The sequence below is a fragment of the Lutjanus erythropterus genome, chromosome 23 (assembly GCF_056507025.1).
Source record: "Lutjanus erythropterus isolate fLutEry1 chromosome 23, fLutEry1.hap2, whole genome shotgun sequence".
In the NCBI taxonomy this organism is placed as follows: Eukaryota; Metazoa; Chordata; class Actinopteri; order Lutjaniformes; family Lutjanidae; genus Lutjanus; species Lutjanus erythropterus.
This window is the reverse complement of record NC_139339.1, coordinates 5,120,442-5,147,483: the sequence shown is the minus strand read 5'-3', so window position 1 is coordinate 5,147,483 and position 27,042 is coordinate 5,120,442. Positions and strand designations below refer to the sequence as shown.

General features: G+C 43.0%; 1 protein-coding gene across 1 annotated transcript; it reads left to right on the top strand.

The window, feature by feature from the left end:
- The first annotated feature begins 6,205 nt into the window (after positions 1-6,205).
- rcor2 (REST corepressor 2) lies at positions 6,206-25,818 on the top strand. Its single transcript, XM_084712444.1, has 14 exons — positions 6,206-6,415; positions 10,617-10,742; positions 13,802-13,858; positions 15,318-15,398; positions 15,772-15,824; positions 15,940-16,101; positions 16,383-16,507; positions 16,834-16,900; positions 17,721-17,960; positions 18,632-18,709; positions 19,024-19,081; positions 21,081-21,148; positions 21,489-21,650; positions 23,501-25,818. The coding sequence occupies exons 2-14, from the start codon at positions 10,619-10,621 to the stop codon at positions 23,843-23,845; spliced, it is 1,620 nt and encodes a 539-aa protein (XP_084568570.1). The 5' UTR covers positions 6,206-6,415; positions 10,617-10,618; the 3' UTR covers positions 23,846-25,818.
- Positions 25,819-27,042: the final 1,224 nt, after the last annotated feature.

Below are 27,042 nucleotides of genomic sequence, written 5' to 3'. Positions count from 1 at the left end.
GAAGAGGAGGACAGAGGAGAGAAAGATCAGAGAGGAAGGAGACAGGGAGGGAGGGCGGTGAGCGAGGAGAGAAGGAGAAGGGAGGAGGAGGAGGAGGAGGAGGAGGAGAGAGGGAATCAACAGATGCAGTGTGGAAAGGAGCAGAGGAGAATGGTGGATGAGGACGAGGCCTCTCTCAGCACAGCGAGCCCTGCAGCACAGAATCACAGCACATAGACTGGACACCCGCCCTACAAGGCTACAGCATGTCTGGTATCTGTCTCCTGCAGTGGGACTGTGGGACTGGGATCTGGCCAGTAATAGGAAGTAATTAATGCATGATTGTGTCTAAAGTATGTGGAAGGCCTTGCAGCTTTTAGCCTCATTCGATCATTTAGCAAACATGCATCACAGGCTTTTTTTTTTTCTCTAATAATGCAATTCTTGCAAACATTTTGATATGGAGGATGTTTTTCATTCCAGCAGGGGGAGGATCTTAAGGTGGTGATGTCAGTCCAGAGCTGATGTAGAAAAATTAAAATGTCTCAACAAGTACTTGCCAGATTGCCAGGGGTGGATTTAGTCATTTTGGGGCCCTAATAATGCATCATAAAATAAACTTTAATTCATGGTGGATTGCTGTGGATAAATTGAGGAGTCTCACAACCTCAGGAAAGAAGCTGCTCTTCAGTCGGGTGGTACAGCAGTGGATACTTCTGTATCTCTTGCCAGAGGAGTGGACAGGCTGCAGTTAGGCTGGGTATTGCTGCTCGTTCCTTTTTTTCAGCATGACTGGGGTAGCTTAGCTTCATTTTTCAACAGTCTGTACACCACGCCGAGCCATTTGTTTACACAAGTTGGCTTCTGTCTTCACTGAATGCGCAGTAAGATCATGGAGTTTCTGAGAATTGGTGAGGAGCCAAGAGACACTCATGAATTAAGCATTAAGCAAGCAGCCAGTTTAGTGTCTGTATTTCTTGAAAGACATTATAAATTAGCAAAAAGTAACAAAACAAAACAAAAAAACCCAACCCTTTCTTAACCATAAGTTCACAGGGCATTTTATATGGCCTTTAGTAGCTTGGCGAATTAGGCAACTGACCCTTCGCTAAGGGGGTTAAAGAGGAAGATGTGGCCTAGTGTAGAATCAAAGTGGGCCAAGAACAATACTTTTCTGGCTCGATCTTTTAGGTCTAAGCCGGGTTGGCTCTCTTGGCTATCCTGGCTCTCTTCCTGAGTCGATCGAGGTCCCGGCTGGTCGGGCTGGGTGACTGTCTCAAGGTACACACTGCACTTAAACTGATCCCTGAGCTTCCTTTCCCACAATAATGTCTGTATTTCTGTCATCTATCATATACACATTTATGCCATATTTCACCATCCAACTAATGTTTGCTTGGATGGAAGCTAGCTTTACTCTCAGTCTTTTAGCATTAATGTTATATCATATATGCAGCCATTCAGAACCCTGTGAGAGTGTATTAAAAATGTGAAGTTACTTGTTTTAAAATGTGTTAGATGGAAAAAAATAAAACTGCACACAGCATTAGCTTACATTAGCCAGCTATGCTTATGAAATTTGCTAGCAAGAGTCGTCATTTTACCCAACAAAATCCACGGTCGTCAGCTAGAAAATGAGAAGCTGCTTTTGTTTACTTCTCTGTGAAATCAAAGTGTTTCAACAATTACTACCAATTCCAATGATGAATACTTCTGTATCTCTTGCCAGATAGCAGTTCTGGCCTACACGTCATCCACTGACTCCTGATAATGGACACCTCATCAGGCATTATCCCTTATGTATCCTTTGGGCTAGAGTTCTCCTGTCTTAGTTCACTGTTTTTCCACAAGGGACAGGACTTAGGAAGGGTCAGGTTAACTTCCCAAATGGGGAGCAAAATATTTTTCCACATTTTTTTTTCTCTTGTTTGTCTTCTGGTCACTGCTTTACCACATCCACATTTTGTTAAGCACACTCATAAAACAAGGATTTTTTTTCCTTTTTTAGTATGCATACGTGGTAATACTATCAGACTGAATACTTGTTTAGAAATAGTGTGTAGTATGGATTTAGGATACTACTCTACAGTACTGGAGAGAGCAGCTACAACTGATACCTCCAAATATCAGCATACCACAACTGAATGCAGCTAAATAGAGCATCTGGGAACAAAAAAAAAAAAACATTTTGATTTTAAGTAATTTTTTTCTTCAAGGATTATTTTTAGGCCTCCTGTTATGTATGAGTTTCTAATCTTTCTTGTGACATGACAAATACACAGGGGGTTAAGTTGTAACTTCCAGCGAGTGAACATGAACAGACATACAATATTATCTGTAACTTTGTTATACAGTTTAAATTTGAATTGGCACACTATGATGTGCGTGCGTCATAAATGCTCGTGTGAGGCCATGGTGAGTCATAGTGTGTCATGCAGTGCGACTTCGGTGGCGATGTGTCGGCATGAGTGCATAAAAATCATATAATAATGAGTTAGCATCCTTTAACTGTAGCTCAAGGTGAGTAATACAATACACAACATGTAGACATACATCCTATATGCTGTGAGGAGGAGCTCATTCTAGCACATCTGATTCTAGACCCTGCATCTCCTGAGATAACAGAGAAAGTCAGAGGATTCATGGGAGGGAGGGATGGGAGACAGGGTGAGGTGTAAGGGAAGGAGGGAGGGAGACAGACAAAAGTGAGAAGAGCAGACAGACAGGCAAGAAGGAGGAGGAATGAGACAGGTGGAAAGAGGAAGGAGGGAGGAGAGAGGAGGGGGGGGGGTGAGGAAAGAAGTGGAGACAAGAGTGAGCTAAAAGGGAGAGTGGGAGGGACGCTCAGTTCTGAGAGATCGAAGAGAAACCGAGCGAGAAGAGGAGGGAAGGGGACGGGGGAGAGACGGAGTGACGGAGGGAGAAGAGGACAGAGGAGGAGGACAGAGAGAGGAAGAGGAGGAGGAGGATGAAAGGAGAGCTGAGAGGTGGAGGGAGGGAGGATGTAGCAGTTGTTCATTAGTGAGGATGTGTTAGGGACTGGAGGAGTGAGGAGGAGGAGGAGTGGGGGGGGGGAGTGGAATGGTGAGTTTCATGGACACTGACTAATGAGAGGAGAGGAGGGAAGGAGGCGAAGGGAGAGAAGGAGGAGAGGAGGGGAGGGGGTGGCAGGGGTGAAAATGAGTCTGGAGAGGAAGGAGGAAGAGGAAGGGGGGAGGAAGAGGAGGTGAGGCGAAGCGAAACTGCTATACTGTGTCACCGTAGGGGGAGGGTGGGGGGAGGGGACGGAGAGAATTTGCACGTACGCACACGCGCGCGCACACACACACACACACACACACACTGTTGAAATGGAAAGCGACGTGAGAGGGAGACAACAGGAGGAGGGTGAGACAGATGAGTAGACAGAGAGGAGAGACAGGAAGGAGGAGGGGTGAGGAAGGAGATGATGAGAGGGAGAGTAAATGAAAGACATGAGGAGAGAGAAGGTGAGGGGAGGGAAGGGGAGAGGAAAACAGAGGAGGAGGCAAAAGGAAATGGATGGGGTGAAAAGAGGGAGGCAGGGGGAGAAAAAGAAAGAGGAAGAAGGAGGGGAGGGAAATCAGGCAGGGGGCGCAGACAGTGAGAAGAGAGAGGAAAGAGGGGGAGGAGGAGAACTGGGGCAGATATCCAGGAGGTGGAAGGATGAGGGAGGAAAAGAAAGAGGAGCAGAGAAAGAAGAAGTGTAGGGAGAGGAGGGAGACAAATAGAGGAGGTGCAGAGAAGAGCAGGAGGGGAAAGGAGATGAAGAAGAGCAGGAAGGAGGGGAGGGAGGCAGGAAAGACACAGGAGAGGAATCATCACTGGAAAGAGAAAGTGAGGAGGAGGAGGAGCAGAGGAGGGAGGGGAGAGGAGGAAAGTGGAGGAGGCTACAGGAACGGATGGGGTGAAAGGAGGGAGGCAGGAAGAGAAAAACTAAGAGGAGAAAGGAGGAGATAAAACGGGGAACACAGTGAGAAGAGAGAGGAAAGAGGGGGAGGAGGGGGAGGAGAATCAGGGCAGATATGAAGGAGGTGGAAGGAAGAGGGCGAGGGGAGGAGGAGAAGGGAGAAAGTATTGGAGAAGGAAAAGAAACAGGAACGATCGGGAGGAGATTATAAAAAGAAGTATACACTCTTAGAAAAAGGGTTCTACCTGAAGGGCTGAGGTTCTACCCAGAACCCTTCCCTTCAGAAGAGAACCCTTTTTCAAAGGAAGGGTTTGTCAAGGGTTCTTGTGGGTACCATTAAGAACCCCTTTTACTAAAAGAACCATTTTTGGAAGAAAGAGTTCTTCAAATATTGTTGAAATATTTGAGGAACTCTTTCACCAAGGGTTTTTGTGCCATGAAAGGGTTCTCGGTAGAACCCCTGGGTGGGTTCTTGATGAAACCCTTGGAACGTAACAAGTGTTGCAGTAGAAACCTGTAGATGAGTTCTAGATAAAATCCTGGAAAAGGGGTTCTGGGTGGAACCCCTGGGTGCGTTCTAGATAGATAAAAGGGTTGGGGTTGGGGTCTAGATAAAAAGCCCTGGAATATAAAAAGGTTCTCAGTAGAACCCCTTACGTGGGTTCTAGATAAAACCCTTGAAAAAGTTCTGGCTAGAACCCCCAGAATGGGTTACATATAAAAGGATTTGTGGTAGAACACCCTGGGTTAGTTCTGGGTAAAACCCTTGGAATATAAGAGGGTTATCAATAGAACCACATGGATGGGTTCTAGATAAATCCCTTGCAATATAAAATGGTTCTCAGTAGAAACCTATTAGTGGGTCCTAGATAAAACCCTTGGAATGTAAAAACATTTGCTGTAGAACAATCTGAGTGGGATCTAGATAGAATGCCTGAAATATAAAAGGATTCTGGGTAGAACGCCAAGGTGGGTTCTAGATAAAACCTTGAAATAAAAGAGTTCTGGGTAAAACCCCTAGGTGGGTTTTAGATAAAAACCTTTCGAGCAGGAAAGAATTCATGGTAGAACTTCCTGTTAATACTCATAAAAGTAGGAAAGAGTCTGGATAGAACCATAAGAGAGGGCTCTAGATGGAACCATTGCACCATAGATGGGTTCTCTTGTAGACCCTCTCCCATCTCATTGTTGTAGGTTTAACTCTTTATGTTAGGCTCTAGGTAGAACTCTCTTAAATGGTTCTGAATGAACCTTTATACAGAGGGTTCTCCTGCAGGGACAAGCCGAAGAACCCTTTATGGTTCTAGTTAACAGCTTCATTTCTAAGAGTGTGGGGAGAGGAAGCAGAGTAATAGAGGGGGAGCAGTAAAGAGACTGAAGCAGGACCGTGGAGAGAAAAAGGAGGAGGTGAGGTGGGGATGATGAAGAGGAGGAGGTGGTGATGCCAAACAGAGAGAGAAGAGGAGCTGGAGGAGTGTGTAACAGGCTGTTACATGTCAGCAGCAGGTTCTGTGTGAGTGTGTGTGTCATGTTTATTGTCAGCATCAGGTGTGAGAAATCCTGCTATCACTGAAACATCCCATATTCTACTCACACACACCACCTGTGCACTCACACATATGCACACATGCGCGAAGCTACGAGGCAGAACTCTTTGAATTGTTCGACATATTAAAAAAAAAAAAAAAAAATGAACCAAGTACACTGGGACTATTTATCTGAGTCATTGTCAAAGTCACGCACGCGCTTGACGTCTCACGCACATACTCACGCACTATACCCACACACACACACACACTGGGTTCAATTGTGCCCCACTCTCCTGCCCTTTTCTCCACCATGCATACATCAGTGCAAGTCTGGACAGCCTGCCTCAGCACAGAGATGCACGGTTGACGAATCCCTCCGCCGACACACTGGCAAGTAGTCCCCTAATTTATGGGATTTTGATAGATGGCAGATTAAGAGTCTACAACGGCTACTGTTTCTACTTAATATAACAGAAGCTTGTTTCTCTTTCTATTTAATCGAGATTAACTGAATGATAATCATGCTGTGAGTTAGCAGGAAGGCAGTTTTTATTTATTTATTTATTTTTGTCAAAGCCTTTCAGCACGACATGCTGGTGAATTAAACATTCCTAAGTGTCTGATTACGTGTCTGGCAACACAATTTTAAAATTAAGAGTAGCTGCACTTAATAGTTTTACTGGACTACTTTTTGTCAATCCAAACGGCTGGTTGGTTGGGAGAGGCGAACGCATCGGGGCGGATGTCCACCTCACTTTTCCCCGGGTGTTGTCCGTCTCCCGGCACACTACACTCACGGCTGCTACCATCTATCCATGCAGTTCACTTCATTGTACTGACTGTGCTCATCAATTAGGCAAGAATTAAGCCGTTTTCCATGCAATAATTGTCTTTTAGCGCTTCGAAGAGGATTGTAAACCGCGGACAGAGGCACAGAGAAGTTTTGAGCGCGGGGAAAGCGGAGAGGAACGATACACAGGTACAGTGTGACTGTTATCTCGACTTCCAACTAGTAACGTTACTAATGTAACGCGAGGGTACTACTAGCCCCGCAAGCTAACTGGCTAACGTTAGCATCCCAACGACCCAACTAGGTTTGACTTCAGATTGCACTTTGGCGAGGAGGGGGGGTGGAAATGTCGCCTGATTTTTATTGTTCAGCCTCTAGAAATCACTTGGTCCGTTCAAACTCACGCCGTTTGCAGCTAAACGACCCGAAAGAGACCGCCAACTTGAGTTTTAATAACCCAGAGAGCGAGTTTTTTTTTTTTTTTTACTCCATGCCAGCAGTAGCAGCAGCAGCAGACAGTAGCGTTAGTAGTAGTAACAGCAAGGCAAGCGTGGGGAAAACAAAAGGACTTCAAAGTCTGACACACAACACAGATGATTGCTAAGGAAAGCTGTGGAAATATTGATATAGCCAGCAAATATGGCACAGATAAAGCAGATTTAATAATTAATTAACAGATTTACACAAAAACAAGGCTTAACAGATTATAAAAGCATACTTAAAAAGGAGTCCCCATACTAATATTATATTGTTACTTATACCAAATACTAAATAAAACTCTAAAACTAAACTAAAATTGGGTGTGAAAAAACATTTTAATTAACTGAAATAGACAAAAAGTAGACTTAAAGTGATATTATGTACTTAAAAAATAATTAAAATAAAGTTAAAAATGGACAGGAAATGTCAAGTCCTTGTCAGTTTGGTCAAATTGGTCAACAGCATGCATTAGGATGCACTGGTGCATGTTATGTTAACTGAGATATCAACTGCTAGTGTTGTGTTTGTATTGTCGTACCTATTCTGAACTTCTTAAATCGTGCCCCCCCATTAGCCCACATATCATAATTGTATTATATTAAGTTATATTGAATTAACTGAACTAAACTGAATTGAAAAGAACATTAAAAATAATAATAATAATAAAAAAAACAATAATAACTGTAGTCTAAACTTTGTCCTGAGGTCTGTGATCACATTATTAGTCACATCAGGAACACTATTGTCAACGTGATCTGTCAGTATGAGTCAAAACTGATGCATCAGTGTGGAGAGTTGAAGCATCATTTATGGTATAGAACAAATTAGATACATTTAACATACTTTAAAGTTAATCAGCCATGTTTAGTAGTGTATTGTATGAATTACTGATACATAATAAAAAAAAATAGATTTTCAAAAGTTAAGGAGGAAAAATAAAGAGTTCCTGGTGGTGGTAGTGAGGGGTTGTGAAAATGAATCACCAGCATGAGCCATTAACGAATACGTACTACTACGAATAGACTCTGCCAAGTCGATTTAGCACTTATGTACTAATTTGGTTGTAGCTCTCGTATTATTGCTCATGATGAATCTGCTAGAGGTCGAGGCTACCATAGCTGTGTCCGAGGCTACCACCACAACCCCCTAAAACTCTCTGAAAGTGCAGCAGGGCGGGATTATTCATCATCGACTTATTTGTAGCGGTAGCTTTAGCGATTCCCCTAACATAAATACACGTATAGTTAAGTAAATAGACGGATGTATGTCTTGGGTCGGATCATATGTGGTTTCAGTGAAGTTAGAGGGGACAGCTGTTCTAGTTTTGGGGGGCCAACGGGAGCTGCGATAGACAAAGACCCCCAGAGAGCCTCAGACACTTGTATTGTCTTCCGGAGTTTGGTGGATGTGATATAATCTCTTGCCCCCCCACCCTCCCACCCTCTGTAGGGGCATAACTGGGCGATATTTAATCTGCAGAATGGGGGAAATAAGTTAATGCCTGTCATATAGGCTGAACTCCGCGTCCCCGCTTTGTTCTGATCGCGAGTTCAAGTCAGGACACTGGAGATGAAGTTGCTGATGTGATTGTGAAAGAGTGTGAGCGTTCACGAGTCGTCGGTTATGATCCAATAAGGGTGTTTACACTCTGATCTGTGGATGATACGGGCCTTTGTTTGTGGTCACCTGTCGTGTGTTAAGCGCTCGGTGTGTGTTTGTGTGTACGAGGATTGAGTTTTGATGGGGCACTTTCTGCCGTGTCCTGAGCTGACCGTCTAGTCTTTTGTGCTGCTGCCGTGAGACTCACTGGCCCGGAGAAACACAGAGAGAGAGAGAGAGAGAGAGAGAGAGGAGGGAAAACGAGGCTTGGCCACGTAATGATATAGCACTGACTGTCGATGACACTTAAAATGAGAGCCCCCCTCCATGCAGGAAGGCCCTCTTGTTATCCATGTTGGCAGGAATTTTTTCCCTCCACGTTGTTTTTCGGATGCTGCCACTTGTTAGTTGTGTTGTTGTGATGGACTTTTTGCCTGAGTTTATGCTGGTGCCAGAGACCGTGACTTGATTTATGTGATGCATAGATTTTCATACTGCTGACTGCTGGAAATTATGTCAGCCTAAATATAGGACATCGCATTGTGGACATCTGGATAGTGACATTGAATATGCATAGACAGATAGAAAGTATGAGGTCAGGCCAGGACAAAGCAACATCACTTTGTATTTGTGATATATACTAAAGTATTAAGGGGGCGACAAAACAAATTTCCACATTTTGGAGACTGGAGTTAAAGGACGTGTGGGTAGGATTTAGTGGCTCTAGTAGCGAGCTTGTAAATTGCAAACACCTCATCTCACTCTCCCCTTTTAAGACTGTAGGAGAACTACAGTGAGAGGTGAAACTCACGAAAAAGAGTAGGACTACTGTAGAAACATGGCGTTCTCCATGGAAGAGGACCTGCACCCTCTGTATATGTAAATGTCTCATTATAAGATAACAAATGCATAATGATTCTTTTTTTTTTCCTGGTGATCAACGCTAATTAAAGTGTGCTAAGATACATTATATTACATTTATTATATTCTGCCAATAAATCCCCTGAAATCCTACACAGGACCATTAACATGATGAATCTATTATCAAAATTGTTGCAAATTTTCTGTCAGTTACCTAATCCATTAATGATTTCAGTGCTAAAAATCATCAAGTGTCAGGAGATGAAGAATGTCAAACCCAGTTTTTGAGAGCCTAAGGTGACGCCTTCATGAAATCTCCACAACCTAAAGCTATGGAGTTTACTATTGCATAAGACAAAGAAACTTGGCAAATCTTTATAATAATATTTCATATTTTATGTTTTCCTTTAACTGACTTAAATGACTAATCAGTTGCAGTGATGCACCTTGCCATTCTGCCAAATCGATATAACTGATAGTGCCTTGCAGCCATTTTACTGACCTTGTGGATCGGATATTGGCCATAACTTGACTTATCTGCATTAAATAAAGTTTAATCATCGGTGTCACCATAAAATACATTGTTTCTGCTGTCAGATAGACTCATTCAGCCATGGTGGGCTGCCAGCTCATTTAAGTGCCACAGCAATCCCTGGTGATGTGTTACCTTAGCTACATAAGATGTCGTGCAGAATTTAAATTCGAAAAACAGAACACTGGTATGGGATTGATACACACACTGTATCAGCATACCCTGAATTGAGGTAGCGGAATTGGTATTTGGAAAAAAAAAAGAAAATCATTTATCAGAAGTTGTCTGACCAGCTATAGCCCTCTGGTGTGTTTACGGGTGGTGCCTCTGTGACAGGAGCATGTTCTTAATTAGCTGTAGTGACAGAGGAAGAGTTGAGTTAAACAGATCTGGGTCCTGTGATGAACAAGACGAAGAACTGTATGTGGATCGTCTGTGGAGGTGCTCCCAGTAATTAGTAATGTACGAGGCCGTGTTATGGCATGTTCATCGCGTTGCATCCAACTGAAATGATAACAGTGAAAAGTTATTTTAATTAGAGAGATACAAAGTTATAAGGTGACGCTGAGAGCTACTGGGTGATAACGAGGGTCATGGAGAGATAACTGAGTTGTTGAGTGTGAGGGAGTTCTCGTGCATGAAACCAGCATTTGGAAAACAAACTCAGTCTCAAATAAAACAATGGGAGTGCTTCCAAGGTAGCTACATAAGGCGGAGTTCTGCTTTACAAGAGTGAATAAGGTTTTACAGGGTTTCAAGTGGAAACAAATAGCAGTTTAACTCGCCAGTGGGGGGGAAACAAAGATAGTTTTATGGGAGAATGAATCATAGTTAAGACAGAACCTGTGTGTTGTTGATGATGAACGATGGTGTGCAGGTGGTGAAACATTATTTTTAGGGTCTGTGTGTTTGTTGCAGCCATGCCCTCAGTGATGGAGCGCTCGGGGGCCGGGGTCCTGTCCAGGAGCAGAGCCAAGACCGTAACCAACGGCAACAGCCAGCCGCACTCCGAAGAGGAGAGCAGCGATGAAGAGCATGCCCATGGTAGACACACACTCACACATACGCACGCGCACACACACATTAAACTGAAATATAATCTACTGACTTCATCCGATTTCAATTCTGCGGCTAAGTTACAGGTTGATTTAGCTACTTGCAGTCTGGGTTTGCTGTTCTGACATGAAGCATGTGTAAAGTGCACTTGCAGTTGCAGTAGACACATCTCATTGTACAGATACATCGTGCCAGCTGTTCCGGTTGCATTCATTGCATTGCCGCAGTGCTTCTTCAGTCCCATGCACACTGCTCTCTCCTCTGCCGTCTCCTCCTTCCCTCCTCCACCCCCTTCCCACACTCTTCCATCCTTGTTATCCTCTGCCCACATACATTTTTTTTTCCTTCCTCCATTCTCTCCTTCACCCACTGACTTGCTGTTGATCTTTCATTTTCTAACTGTTATCTCACACGGCACATGGACTTAAGATATATTACGAGATCAAACACAGCAGTTTAACTTAGCGCTCTTAAGGAACTTCATTACCCAGATCTACCCAGTAGATTTAGGTCTGAGACTTTGCATCACAAGCCGCCATTCCTAACATTTCATCCTCCCCTCCAACTCCTCCGTCCCTTCTCAGTCTTGCAGTCACATCTCCCATCTTTTATTTTTCCCTCCTTCCTTCTTTCCTTCCATCCAATTTTCTTTCTTCTTTATCCCCTTCCTGCCTCCCTCCACCCTTCTATTCCAGTTTCTATCATCCCAGTCTCCTCCCTTCCTGTCCTCTGTCCCTGAGGAAACAGTAATATGTCTCTTCCTCCTCTCTGTCCGCTTCCCTGCCTCTCTCAATGTCTCTCTCTTCACTCTTTGCCTTCCACGCTCTTTACCACAGCACTAATTACTTAATGTCTGCCATCCGCTGTTGCACTTCCCTTTCTCTTCCCACCCCCATCATCTGCGTCTGTCTTTATACCTGTCAGTCAAGTGATGAGCAATATGCAGAAAATTACAAAAATATTATGCATAAAGATACTTATCATGTTAAATGCTATTTAAATTTCATGCTGTGAGTAAAACCAGCCCTTTATCCCGGTTAGAAAACCAAATATTTAGAACAATTAAGTAAATACAACAAATGAACAAACAGTCAGCAGTTCCTTGTTGGTTAAAAGTATTAGACCACTTTAATCTAAATAGTTGATTAAAAATGGTCTCCCCATGTCTGCTAAAGAAATTGTCCCATTTTTGTAAAATATAATATTGTGCTTCCTAAAGCATAGGCTACAAATGTGATTGGTTGTCTAAACTATCATCTAGGAACTGCATTGATAGGGAGACAATATGTGTCAGGATCTGCCTGATTCATTGATTGATCATATCATGTGTTTGGTTAGCAACAATTAATCAGAGCAGCACATGTTTCAGATGTATAAGAAGAAACTCATTTTGGTGTAGGGAAGTAATGAGAACTGATACTTCAGTACCAAGTTAATACCAAAATTTTGAAAAGGTGAAGGTACTCGTACTTGTTTTGAGCACCAGGCAAAAAAAATTACACTATAGACCTGCAGGTGTGTACTACTATTCTGTTAAAATTAATTCTTAAAATTCGAAGGGTAGAAGATAGAGATAATGAGAGAGAAAAAGCAGTAGACTTAATGTCTGAGCAGAAATCACTTTTGCATTACTTTCCAGACATGGCAGCAGCCTCCCCTGACAGTGATTTGTGGCAGGCCCAGTAAATCTCCCTCTCAGTCTTTTGTCCTCAAAGCTGAGAGGAGTTTTTATTTCAGGTGGCAGAGAAAAACAACACATTTTTTTTTGTCTTTTATCGTGGTATCGAATTAATTATCGAGAATCATGGAATTTCGCTGTTATTGGTATCGACTACTAAGTTTCTGGTATCGTTACATCCCTACTTTAGTGGGCAATGCTTATCAACTTCAATAACCCCAGTCCCACAGTATATACATTTGAATGGAAAACAGTAAGCATGTTGTTTAAGGGTTAATTTGGCACCTTTTTTATGCCAATTAATACATTCCTCTGCTGTGAGAAAGCCGTGTTCTCCTTCTGCAAAAATTGTTGTTTTTCCTGCACCAGTGATGTCACAGTGATGTCACTGCTGGCTCTATGTTTTGGCAAAAAGGTAATAGCTGTAGGCTAAAGTGATGACACATGGCGACACGGACGTGAGCATCAAAAGTTCATGTGCAATGCGTCCTGGTACATGTAATTATTAAGCAGGAGAACTCAGCTTTCTTGGTCAACATAGCAGCAGCAGTGAGGAATTTATTGCTTAAGGTCTTTAAATTTACCTTCAGCACTGATTGGACATCCACATAAAAGGTGTTGAATTTTCCTTATAGCATTAATTATATGAGAACCTCGTCTATTGGTGTGTTAAAGCGCTGTCTGCATACCAGTTTGTTCTCAGCCAAAGATTGAGGAAGCTCCACTCTGTAAAAACACTGTAGAACCAGAAGTAGACTGAGTGTTTTTGTATGTCCAACAGCTCAACAGAGTGATACCTCTTCTTTCTGTTGGATCACTTCACATCAATATAAGAAGTCGTTTAAGTCCATTCATAATGTATCAATAATTTAAGCTTATTAAAGGTATCAATATTGAACCAGGACCTGCAGTATATGGTTCAAGTGGATTTATCAGAAGTATCACATTGGAGCCGGCATTAATATTGCCACAGTACTCTGGTGCCAAAAAAATTGAGAATGACATCCTTACAGGAAGTTGATTAACCTGATACAGAATTTTCTGTTGAAAGATAAAAAGGACCAGCTAGGTCTTCAGCTAGCTCTTGATAGGATAAATAAAGAATGAAAGCTGGTTAGAGGGCAAAAACATGTATGAAATAGAAGATGATTATTATTCTCAGCTATTTACTTCTGTCGTCCTTCTGTCTGTCATGTTATCTGTCTTGTTAGGATCCAGTCCATCCAGCTCTGCAACTTCTTGAGAAATTTATGAACATACTTTCCCCCCATCCTCTTTATCTTTACAGCTTTACACATCCTCCTGGGAAATAAAAAAAACTCATGTTCGTCTCATATGTGTCCCCCTCTCTCTGTCTTTGTCTCCACAGACAGTATGATCAGAGTGGGAGGAGACTACCAGGCTCAGATCCCAGAGTTCAAACCAGGTAAGCTGGGACAGGGAAGCATAAGAGAAAGAGAGAAGAATACAGAGGAGGAGGGAGGGAATCAGGGCTGAGAGGGAGACAGAGAGATAAGGAGAGATGTGGAGGACATTGAAATGGAGGAAGGAGGGGAATGCAGATGATGAGAAATGAAGGTCAAATGACCACTGTCACTGTGGAAATTCAGAAAACTCCCACAGCGGCTGCAAAACTGTAGATATAGAGCCAGTGTTTAGTTTGTCTGTTCTGTGTTACTGTAGAAACATGATGGTGCTACTAGAACTATGAATGTTGTATTCCATTTCTGCCATATTCTGCCAATAGACCCCAATAAATCTAACACACTGGACCTTTTTAAAGTTTAAAAATGTGTTACTAGGGACACCAAGCGGTGAAAGGCTTCTTTGAGGTTAGGGTTAAGTCTTTGTTCAGTATATAAAAGGATTAGCGGTGCAATATTCAAAACCTTTTTTAATTTATCATATCTTCTTCGGGAAACACAAATGGACCTCAAAACCTTTTGTCTGATGTGTCAGAGCAGGCTGTAGCTATTTTGATTCAGATTAAATCTAGTTTGTCAGACTTTTTTTAGTGTCTTATTAATGTGATAATGTTCTGATATCATCTGTGGACGGTGTAATAGTTACTGCTTTGTCTTGTTTGCTGCCACAGAAAAGAAATAAAAACTCCCCGTTTCGTGTAAAGTTACTACAGTGTTTGCGTTTGTTTCTCTTCCAGAGTCAGTCTATAGAAATGCTTCAAATTATACAAAATTATCATATTTTTGCACTATTTGAGAATTCACAGTATGCTATTATTGAGAAAATGTTATATCATGTTACGTACCTCATATCACAGAATAGCGTGAAAATATTGAGAGACTGTTTAGAAACCATATCACACAGCCCCAGTTTGAATACAGTTTCATGAGGACTGAAAAAGGTTTGATGATTGTGAAATTTGGCCGAGTGAAAGAAGCCTGATACCTTGCATGAGTAGTACGAAGTGTCTGAACACTGGAAAAACAATCGCTATAGATGAAATTGTCCTACAACCATCAGATGGGACAAGAGGAGGGGTGGAAGCAGGCGCACGAGCCTCTTTTAACGTCAGTGCGCAGGTGTTGAATTCCCAAGAGAGTCCAGCGGCTGACATGCCACCGTCTCCTCCTCGTTTTTCTTGCTAATGAAGCGGACGCTAAAGATGGAGTCTGGACAGGAGGAAACATGCAAAGGCGAGGGAGGAAGACAGTAAAAGTTAAGATGAGGTTTGATAAATAGACAGTCGGAGGGAGGGAGATGTGGGGGAGGGGGAGACAGATGGAGGAGGAGACGAGGCACGCAGAGATGATGTGACGAAGCAAAAGAGGGATTCAAATGTACATATAAACTCAAATAATATCTGGATTTTAACGCTGAAGTGTTAATAGTCAAAAAATGTTCCTGTTTGTTTCCATTACCAGACAGTCCAACCCGCTACAATGAGAAGGACCAGAGGAGCATGTTGGTCTGGTGTCCCAACACTCTGCTTTCTGATGCTATGTGTAAGCTCTATACACACACACTTACACACACCTTACCTTACAATCACTGGTACAAGCTTAATAACATGACCTTCAGTTTAATGGCTATATGCCGAGTGGAGAATACCAATTAAACCTTTGATTCTTTCCTTATCCTGTGCACTCATTTCTCTCACTCTCCTGCTCTCTTTGTCCTCATCTCTGTCCCTCATTTCTTTATATTCATTTTTTCTCGTCTCTCCTTTGGTCCTTTCTTCGTCTCTTTTCTCTACCTCGCCGTTCTTGTTTATGTTCTCTATCTGGTTTCCCCTCCACCAAACTATTGTGGTTGTGGTGTTTCTCCCCTGCAACTGCCTCTTTCTTTTTCCTGTCCTTTGAACTCTTCTTATCCCAGTGGACGAGTACATCCTGATGGCTAAAGAGAAACATGGATACAACATGGAGCAGGTACGCCAGACAGACCGAGACAAAACGTCTCTCTCTTTTCACTACCTGTTTGTGTCTCTCTCTGCTCACTTGTCGCCGTCCCTGGTTGCCTGACCACCGTCTTCTGTTCCTTTAGGCTCTCGGCATGTTATTATGGCACAAACACGACGTGGAGCGCTCGCTCGCCGACCTGGCCAACTTCACCCCCTTCCCAGACGAGTGGACTGTGGAGGACAAAGTGCTGTTCGAGCAGGCCTTCAGCTTCCACGGCAAGAGCTTTCACCGCATCCAGCAGATGGTGAGAGACCAAAAAAAACACACACATTTTACGCTCTATACATTTCTTTAGCTCCTGTCAGTAAGGGCTAACAGAGGGGCAACCCAAAACAACATGAAAGTGATTGTCTTTATTTGCTGTACATTGTCTCTAAAACATTGTACCTTTGTATTTTTTTGTCTTATAAAAATGTTCTATCCATATAGAATATGTTTCCATCCGTATTGTCAGAATATAGAGTAATTTTCAAAAACATTTAAATTTTTAATAGTGAATTTATTGATTTCGCCGTTTCTCCTTAGCTTCCAGACAAACTGATCTCCAGCCTGGTGAAGTATTACTACAGCTGGAAGAAGACCAGGACCAGGACCTCCGTCATGGACCGACAGGCCCGGAGGCTGGTCAACAAGAGGGAAAAAGACGACAGGTACGGGATGCCATGAAACTTTAATGTCACCCCCGGGTAAACCGGGCACGAGTGGAGGGAGAGGATGAATATCGGAGGAAGGACCGAGCAGGAAGGAAACATTAATTTCTCACAAACGGATCATTTGAGATCTGACATTTACAAAACTCTTTTGTTAAATGACACTCGATAAGCATCCCGGGGAACAAGAGTCTCATGAATATGAATGAGATACATTTGATATTATTTCTTGTCGTTCTCGGTTGACATTCTCGAGCATTTTAGAAATGGACAGTTGGCTGGGGACACAGCTTAATCATGGGCGGCTTTTCTTTGTCCTCTTGTAGTAATGATGACATGGAGGAAGGTGACCCCGGCAGTGACAGTGACTTCGAGATTGACGCCAAGAAAGAGGTGAGAAACGTAAAAAATTAAAGGCTTCAGGTTAATTGATGTATTTGAAGGTCTGCCTAAAAAAAACAGCAATATATCAGTTTAAATGTGAGCTTTATTTAGAATATTTTCACTGCTTTACCTTGCTGTATATTTGGCTGATATAACAGCCTTTGTTAAATAAGATGTAGTTCTCTTTTTCTCAGCCAGATTCCTTTGGCAAAATCAGTCATTTTACCTCAGAGAACGTGGGAGTTGGTGGTCTACCGCTGCCTCGATCCGTTAGTTTGTTTGCATTATTGTGTGACTTCAGTGTTTTAAAAGGTTAGTTCGGCATAATCAAAGTGACACAAACTCCCAGATTGAAGCAACTCCTGACCTCAGCAAGGTAAAATGACTGATTTCTCGTATGGAGTTTGGTTGTTTTTTTCTTGGGAGAGTGATATTTGGCTCATATAATGGTGGTTTTTCATCAGAAAAGGCTGTCTGGCAGCAAGGTAAAGTGGTGATATATTCTTAAAGTAGTGTGCATTTAATTGAACGTGATACCTCAGCACCTCCTACAACCCCACTTCAAAAAAAATCCAAACTATCCCTTTAGTAGTGTTTGTTTGACCAACATAGTGTGTATGCATGTTTATATAAACACATTTTTGTGTTTAATTAGTCATGACTTGCCTGAGGAGATCAGCCTGGCCAAATCGATGCCGTCTGTATCCTTCAATTTCAGCTTCATCTATTATACATAAATGTAATGCTGCCTCCTTCAGTCGCCGTTCTTGTATCAGTCTGATAGAACCTGATGTCTGATATTTGCGTTCGTCATTTCTCTTCCACACAGGCGCTGAAACAGAACCCCAGCAGCACCAGCTCCGACAAGGCCACCCCCAGCCGCTCGGGGCCGGTGAAGAAGGAAAACATCGGGGCTCAGTACCGCCACCACCCGCTCAGAGCCCGCCGCAGGCCTCCCAAAGGCATGCACCTGGAGCAGAGCGACATCACAACCCTGTCTGCCTCACACGACGCCGGGGTGCTGACTGTACGGCAGCTGGACACACAGTTGGTGTCACTCAAGAGACAGGCATGTACCTTATGTTTGAGTAACTGCACTAGTGTACTTCTATAGGTATCTAGAACAACAAGACAACATGGTAGTTGTGTCTGTACTTATTTTTGGTTAGCAGCATCATTGCAACTAGCCAAAAAATAATCTTACTGTATGTATGTTTTGAAATGCGTGCTGCGCTCATAGAAGACTCCTGTGCATATCAAATCACGCGCTTCCTGCAAGAAACAGCCAGCCACCCTGCAGCAGTAGTCTCTGCAGAATTTCCTGGATGCTGCAGTCCAGAGTAGAAGAAGAAGAATAACATACAACAGAAATCAGACAGGCAAAATGAAAATCAAATGTCTGAAGCAGAGGGCAAAAAGAGCTAGTCCCTCGAAACAGATGTTCATCCGTTGTTTAGAAGTATTTCAGATTTAGGGGAAGTGATGTTAAGCAAGAAGAAATGCTGTGCGAAGACTGCATTAGACTTGTGTCTGCTGAGTTGTTCAGCCACCTGAAAAAACACCACGTTATATCACTTTACCTCACTGAATCCCCGTCTTTGTCCAACGTCAACTTTGACATCCACAGCAGCAACACTGTTAATAATCAAAATATGATTCTTTTGAGCCATATTCAAACAGCCCTACTTACTGTTTTTCCTCTTTCTCCTCCCACTATACTTTCTACACTTTCCCTCTCAGGTTCAGTCCATTAAACAGAACAACAGTATTTTGAAACAGAGCCTAAATGAAGGTGTTGACACTTTGAGACCTGCTGAGGTAAGTCTGCTTTGCATCGCTTACTCCCTCCCCCACACTCCTTTCTCTACATTTGCCCTCCTTTACATCCTTCATCTGTCCTCTTTGATTTTTGTTTCCTGTCTTCATCTCTGATCTTTCCTCGGTTTGTCCCCCTCCTCTTTCATTTATTCATTCCACCCTTCCCCCAACTCCCTTCAGATTATTATTTCACCTCCTTATAGGACTGAGATTAGCCTTAATCTGTTCTTTGCTCTCATGCTGCCATCTTCACCCCTCTCTCCTCTTCTTTTTTTTTTTAACCACCTACCTCTCTCCGTCTCTCTCTCTCTCAGCCTGCCCCTAAGATGAACTCTCGTTGGACCACCGAGGAGCAGCTCCTGGCTGTGCAGGGTGAGTCAAAGCTGCAGCGTCTCACCTCGAGCTGCCGGCTCTCCTCTTCTGACCTCACATTCACAGGCAGAAGTCAGGCTCTTAGGCTCATTCATATTCATATTTTTCAAACACAGAAACTGCCTCTGTCAGTACTGTGGAAACACACAGCACTGACACATGCAGAGAAATATTACCACACAGGCCTTTGTTGAATGTTAAGTTCATTTTTCTTTGAGGTGGCTAGAAAAAGATTCCCCTTCTGCTTAGGTTGAACTGCGTTGCTCGAGTGTAGTCGTGCCTTGTGAATTGTTAATTATTCACTATATAGTGTAATTGCAATTTGTTGGATTGTCAGAATTATTATAGCCGTTGTAGTGGACTCAGATTATCCCGCAGTGCAACATAGATGTCCACTTACTAAAATAACTGCCAGGATTTTTTTTTACCACCTGACACTCCATTTACAGCCATGATATGTTTATTCCTGTAAAAACAAATCTTGCCATTGTACTGCCTTTTACAATAAATCTGAGCTGCAGAGATTCAGATTCCAGCTGTGATCGAAATGAATTGAAGTTCTTGGACAAGCAAAGCAGCTACTGTCCACAGCACTCTGTTGAATAAAGAGACACAGTTGTGTTAAAGAGGCATTCACTGAGGGTTATTCAGTCACTGGAGGTCATTTATTATGTGCTGTTACGGACCCGGAGCTGTGCATGCCGTGGTACTCAACTGCATTAATAGACATAAAGTTCTGATTGACTTTACTGATGAATTTTGTTGTTATAAAGAAGGTTTGTTAGAGCTGCAACAATTGAATTGTTTTCAACTATCAAATTATTAGCAAATATTTTTAAAATCAGATGTTTTGAGTCATTCCTCAAAAAAAAAGTCCAAATTATCTGATTTCAGCTTCTCAAGTTTGAATATTTTCTGATTCTTTACTCCTCTATGACAGTACACTGAATATCTTTAGGTTATGAACAAAACAAGACATTTTAGGACGTCACTTTTGGCTTTAGGAAACATTTTAACTTTTTTTTTTTTTTACCATTTTCTGACATACTAATTGCAGAAGCGCCAAAAATACACACGTTCTTTACTCAATTAAAGACTTCGGTAAAAGTAGAAGTACGGATTCAACTTCTTTACTCAAGTAAAAGTGAAAACGTTCAGCACTGAAGTGTAATTAAAGTATAAAAGTAAAAAGTAGCCCTCTGAAGGACATTTCTTCCAGCTGCTTCTGTGTAAACCCTGTAACTCTGCCTCCCTGACCTCCCTGATGCTTTCCTTTACTCCCCATTCAATGCTCTGTATATTGGGCATGATTGTTTGTTTCATAAAGTTACAAAAATTGTCTGACAAACCTCCACAAAGGAGGCATTTCAGGCCCTGTTAGATTTTTCAACAAAAACATTATTTGAATTTTATTAAGGCCTTCATTTTTAATCAGAATAAAAGCTGTGAGGAACTAAGGAGTTGCGGTCGTGGAGATTTCAGTTTCTGTAGTTTAAAATCAGCAGCCAATGTCAGAGAGACAGCTTCCCTCTTCCCTCGGCAGCTGCAGTCAGTCAGTGTGTCTCTGAGCAAAGCCGCCATCAGCTGCAGCTGTGTGCTGCAAACAGGAGAAGAGAAAGCAGAGGCTGAAAGACATGAATGTGCGCAGCAGTAAAACGAGTGCGAAGCGGGACGGGCCTGGAAAAGAGCAGGTGCACCGAGGCGGCCGACCTCAGATGAAGGTTAACTGAAAACGCACGCGTCAACGAGCCCGCTCACACAACATTCACTCAACCTGTCTCTCCTCTCTTTCTCTCACACACACACACACACACACACACACACACACACACACACACACACACACACACACACACACACACACACACACTCTGCCACATTTCTCTGACAGAGTGAGAGTAAGCAGACTGTTTTTGTAGCCTTTCGATGGCACCAAATTGGTTGTGAGTGATGTATACAGACACAACGTTAACCTGATGTGCTTCTGTCTCTTTTCCAGCTATCCGACGCTACGGTAAAGACTTCGCAGCCATCGCCGAGGTGATCGGGACCAAGACGCCAGCTCAGGTGAGAATCCTCGTTCTGGAGGGTTAAACGTGGTGAAGAATCTTGTGAAGGACAGCTCTCATCTTTTATTCTGACCTCAGTCTGACCCTCCACTCATGCAGACGTTTACTTTCTGTGAGCTGCCTATCAGCTTTTCATCTCCTCTCCAATTTCTTCCTCATCCCTCTGTCTGAATGAGCATTTTTTTCTTTATAGGGTAACTATAATCTCCATTATCCCTCCGTTCATTCGTCTCCCGACCTCCAGTCTCCGCCTCTGTGTCCTTGAACGCGCTGCAACTTTCCGTCCTCCTGCATTTCTGTCTGTCTTGACTCTTGTCTGCCTCTGCCCGTCCAAACAGGTGAGTTCGTTCTTCGTGAGCTACCGGCGCAGATTCAACCTGGACGAGGTGCTGAGGGAGTGGGCGGCCGAGCAGGTGGCCACCAGCCGAGACCAGAGAGACCCCAGGAGGGCCGGCGAGGAGATGGCAGCAGCGACAGACGGAGCCGCTGAGGAGGACGAGGTGAGCGGAGACAGAGGATACATGATATTAACGAACACCATTTGTTAGTCATAGTGTCTTATTTAAGATAAATCAAGGAAGTCCAAGATTAAACAATATATTATATTAATTTGTACAAAATATTTACCCTAAGTGGATAAAACAGGCTCACAAGAAAAATATAAATGACCATAACTGCAAGATTACGCAAAACTTTTCAGTGTATTTTCCAAAACTTCCATTTCAAAACACTTCCTGATACCTCTAAATGCGTTCTGATATCGAAGGAATAATTGAACATTTTGGAAAATAAATTTATTAGCATTTTTCCAGACTGTTGTGAGGAGGCTTAGTAAAAACTATGGCCTGTTATATTGGAAGAGTTGAGCAAAATGAATGCCAGAATTACAAAAAAAAGGCTTTATGTCATTATGTAAAAACACTTGACAAAGCTTGAACACAATATGTTAGAAATTTCTAAACAGTTTGTTACAATTATATATCGCAGTTGCTATTTCAGAATGTGTGAGTTGCACTTTTTTTGTGATAAAAATGTAATAATATTGTGCATTAAGTAATGACAACCTCTGTGATCTGTGGCGTTATCATTGAATCAGCCACATAAAAACAATAACAAGATCAGCTTTTTATCATCTTATCAGTGTAGCCAAACTTCTGGGCTTCATGTCAGAAGTCAAGCTAGAAAAACTCGCGTGTGTGTTTATTTCTAGCAGAGTTGACAGCTGTAACGGTCTTATGACAGGGCTCCACAAAAACACCGCCAAAAAGCTTCAGCTTATTCAAAAATGTATCTGCTGGAGTTCTTACTACACCGTCCTCCTGTCTGTGGATCAGTGAATGAAACGGGACCAAACTACATTTCAGACATGTTTAAGGTGTTCACTACCAGCTAGGGGTGGACATTTCGAGCCAAAATGCTATTTGATATTCACTGGGCACTATTCAACAGTTATTCGAAGATCGGACCCGTCCCCTCCCCCCGCCACGCACACACAACCACAGAGAGACCCTTTTACACACACGCATTAAGCACATGCCGGAGCTGAAGGCTACGCCGACCACCGTACATAAACAAACCTAAACAGCTCGCGCTGAACAGTTAGAGCATCTGATCACTTACTCTAATTATACAGTGGCTTCAAACGAGGCTTAATGTTCACAGTGTCTCTTAACTGTCGCTCAATATTACACAGTTTAGTCCAGCGCCGCCCAAACCTCTGGGAATAGCCGTTTTAGCAACATAGTAGCACCAATTAAGCTACATGAAAAAACTTTTGAAGTTCAGTCACAACAGCTGGTATTTAACCATCACTGAGCCTGAACTGATACCAGCAGGCGCTTGTTAAGAAAGACGGAGTAAAATCAACAAATGTTCTCATCAACTGGTTCTGTAACAACGCGAGATCTGGTAGTTTCATGTTATTTCCAGGCGCCAGTAAAATAAGGGAAACAAACGAGAGAAAATCGATTACAAAAGACAAAACGATTGTCACACGATCTATTCGATTTTTCTAGAATTTAATGGACATTCAAATATTAAAAAATCGCGACCCATCCCTGCTCCCACCAGGCCTGTCAGGTCAAGTGGGAGTGGTCAGTTTTAAAAGTAGCCTGGCCACGCCCTTTAAACTTTTGAATCAGGACTCAAACCTGCACTGATCATGGATGATCCTGATTGTTATTACAGTGTTTTAACGATTTTATTAATGAAAACATCCTTTTTGTTGGTTATTACATAATTCACCTCTTCATCATGTCACTCATCACTTTTTCTCCTCCTCCTCCTCCCTCCTCTTTGTTGTTCTCCATCTGACTTTTTATCTAACTTCATGTTCTTTTGTTGTCCTCAGGTCAAAATGGAGGACTCCCCCTCGGACGCCGCCGGCGGCTCCTCTCCCCCCTCCTCCGCCCAGATGCCCTCCTCCCTCTCCCAGCCCCCACCGCTGCTGCGCCCGGCGCCTCCCTCGGCTCCCCCCAGCCTCCTCCGCCAGCCTCCGCCCCTGCAGACGCGCCCGCTCCAGAACCGAGCGCCCCACAACCACCCGCCGCCCCCGCTCATCCGGCCGGCGGTGTCCACCTCGTCCTCCGCCACCGGGAGCTCCAGCCTCAGGGCTTCACCCCCCAGCTCCTCCGCTGCAGGGCAGATGCCTCCGTCACTGGTCGGGCTTAAAGTGGAGCAGCCCAACTCGCACTGATACACACACACACACACACAGTAGGAATAGAAACACACACACACACCTACACACACACATTAGCATGCAGACTTCACCTGTAACTCCATCACACTCAGGTCCCTCTGGTGACATCACAGCTCTTAACATGCAGCAGGAGGAGTGTGAGGCCCTTTACTGTAACAAACACCTACCTCCAGACCAACGTAAACACACACACACACACACACACACTACAACCAAGCTAGGCACTCAAAACAAACACTACCTTCCACACACACACACACACACGCCTCCTCAAAGAAGACAGAAAGAGACACTGGATCGTCAAGATGTTGAAGAGAGCCATGACCACAAAGAGCAAGCTAAACCCACCTGCCTGTTGCCATGGTAACTGCTGAACATCTGGATTGTGGAGGAGTGTGGTTGAACTCACTCACACACACACACACACACACACACACACTCTATATATATCTATACTGTAGGTTCCACTGGGCAGGTATCAAGTGATCCAAACAACCTTCAGGAAAATGAAACGAGGGAGAGAAAAGAGGCGAAAGAGCCGAACCCGAGCGGCCGCAGATTAGGGAAACGACGCGGAGAGCTCTGCTTTAAGACTTCCCTCACAGAGAAGTTTAAAACAAAACAAATAAAAAGGTACTTTTTCAAAGAAACCGCGCTATGAGTTTATCGTCACCGGCGTTCAAAAATGGAGAAAAAGAAGAGCCAGAGATCCCGCCTCTCCCTCTTCTCTCATAGCCATGTATTACTAGTATTAACTGGAGTGATGTTTTCCTTTTTTTTTTTTTTTTTTGACTAGACTTTTAAAGTGAGCCCTAGGTAGGCAGTTAGTTATTGTAAGTAGTTTAGATAGTGCATACTTTATTATTATGATAATGATGATGATTACTGACTGAGCACTAAGGAGAAAAAGAGCCTTTAAACACACACACACACACACACACACACACGCACACACGTGACTGGACTTTGTCTCACATTTCAAGAAGCCACAGTTTGTCTTTCACTGGCTCAGTGTTGAAGTCCCACTGCTTTACTGTCCTGTGCTTCAGAGGAATTTACAGGTTTACAGCCCCGACCTCCTACACACACACTGAAGAATCAAAATGTTCTGCCAAAGTCTGTTACCGCTTTAAAAGCTCGAGAATTCCCACGTGTCCCGTTGCCTCGTTGAGCTCCGAGAAAAGTCTTTTTTTTTTGACATTTTACAATCGCTGGCTCACATCCTACATATTGGACAGGAGAAGCAGGGTTAAAGGTCCAGTGTGTGAGATTTACAGGGACCAACTGGCAGAAATGGAATATACTATTTATATGTTTATAATCACCTGAAAATGAGAATCGTTGTGTTTTCGTTGCCTCAGAATGAATTATTTACAGAGGACGCGGGTCCTCATCTGTAGAGGCCACCATGCTGCACCTCCATGTAGCTAGAAAAGCCCAGAATGGTCAAACACTGGCTCTGAGCTTTGCGGCCAGATTCTCCTACACACTTGGAAGGGGAGGGTGAGACAAGTTGTTCATAAGCTCACTGCTAGATGCTACTAAATCCTACACACTGATCCTTTAAAGGAATAACTCTGTTTTTTGTTTGTTTTTTTGCAGAGAAAGATTGATAACACTCATGTTTGTGTGGTAAAATGTGAAGCTGCAGCTAGCAGCCGGCTAAGTTAGCCAGTTGCTGGGAATAGTTAACTAGCTTTACATTGACCGTACAGAAGTTCTTTCTCTGCAAAAATGTAAATAAGTATTTACTAGGGATGCACCGATTAATTGGCAGAACATCGATGTGTGACAATATTCACCATGTTGACATTGATTGGTGGTAACGTGTTGTGTCGCAACAATTTAGCTCTCAGACAACGGTAGCTAGCGTACCGACCTGCAACAGGTGCCATGTTCTCTGTGATGAAGACTTTGTTTTTCTGGCACATAATGGGGTTATAAATAACAACAAAAACAAAATAGTGTCCAGGCGCAGGAGGAGGAGGAGGAGTGAGAGGGGCGTTAATGTAGCCATAGAAGTGTCAGGAAATGCTGTCTCTCGCCTCCCCGGGCAGTTTTCTGCTTCCGAAATGTTACTTTAGCTTCAAGGATTTCAGGCAACCTCATGAACAAAACGTATGACTGAACGATGTTCTCCTCTGGTCACTTGCTTGTGATTTTTCTTTTCAGTCTCTCCCCTCCTCCTCTTTAGTCTCGTCGGCCCGTGAATCACTGCCTTTTCAAGCAGATCTAGGATCGCACACCGTGTGTAAACTTGTTTTTTTATTTTCATTTCGTCGTCAGCAGAGGCCTTCAGCAGCACTGAGCAGGAATCAAAGCGGCCCCTCAACTACGTTTGGCTTTAAAGCGGCTCGCCTTTTCACTTCGCTTGGACTCGTTTCCTTACGTTTGTTCTTCCTCCAAAAATCTGCTTGTGTGTTCTGTATGTGAGAAGTTGTTTACATTGTGAAAACTGAACTGTTTGTGTTTGAGAAATGTTTTTTTTAGAATAAAGAAATGACCAAATCGGGCAGTATTTGTCTATTTATCCACACGAACGCCATGTTAATGTTACCTGTGAGTTCAGGGTCTGGATTCAAACACAAATTTGCATTTTTATGACTAAACAGTCAGTAATATTAACCTAATTTACACCTGTGTGTGTGTGTGTGTGTGTGTGTGTGTGTGTGTGTGTGTGTGTAAAACCGTGATTTGTGAGCCTCATCCCAAAAGCCAAGTCTTAATCAAAACACCATCTGTTGACTCCCAACAGGTTCGGCTACCTGCGGCTCCCACATTCCTGAGCAGGGCACGTTGTCAGGCTTTTACCTGTGCGAGAACATGCCTGTGTAGAAACGTAGAGAGACATGGCAGAGTTTAAAATTTGAAGGTGTCAAAAGACCCGTTCCAACCCAATCAGCATGACAAACTGTTAAAAAAAAAAAACATTAAAAACAAACTATGCCAGGAAATAGACCGAACCAACAGAGCTTGGTTCCACAGACAGGATCCTTTCTGCAGTTTTTACACCTTATCGTGAAGATTTGGCTGAAATACCAACAAAATATGAGGGGCCCCAAAACATCCCACAAGTCAAAAATCCAATAATCTGAATTTTAGGACTTTAACTGTCTTAAATGCAATTTTGACTGTTCAAAAAATGGTTGAATTAAGACGTTAATATTACTTTTATGACATTGCATTACCTT

What these genes read in the sequence shown, in the direction of transcription:
- rcor2 (XM_084712444.1), top strand. Translation starts at nt 10,619, where the DNA reads ATGCCCTCAGTGATGGAGCGCTCGGGGGCCGGGGTCCTGTCCAGGAGC. An exon ending in TGGTGTCACTCAAGAGACAG is followed by an intron (nt 17,961 to 18,631) that starts GCATGTACCTTA and finishes TTTCCCTCTCAG; the next exon opens with GTTCAGTCCATTAAACAGAA. An exon ending in GAGCCGCTGAGGAGGACGAG is followed by an intron (nt 21,651 to 23,500) that starts GTGAGCGGAGAC and finishes TGTTGTCCTCAG; the next exon opens with GTCAAAATGGAGGACTCCCC.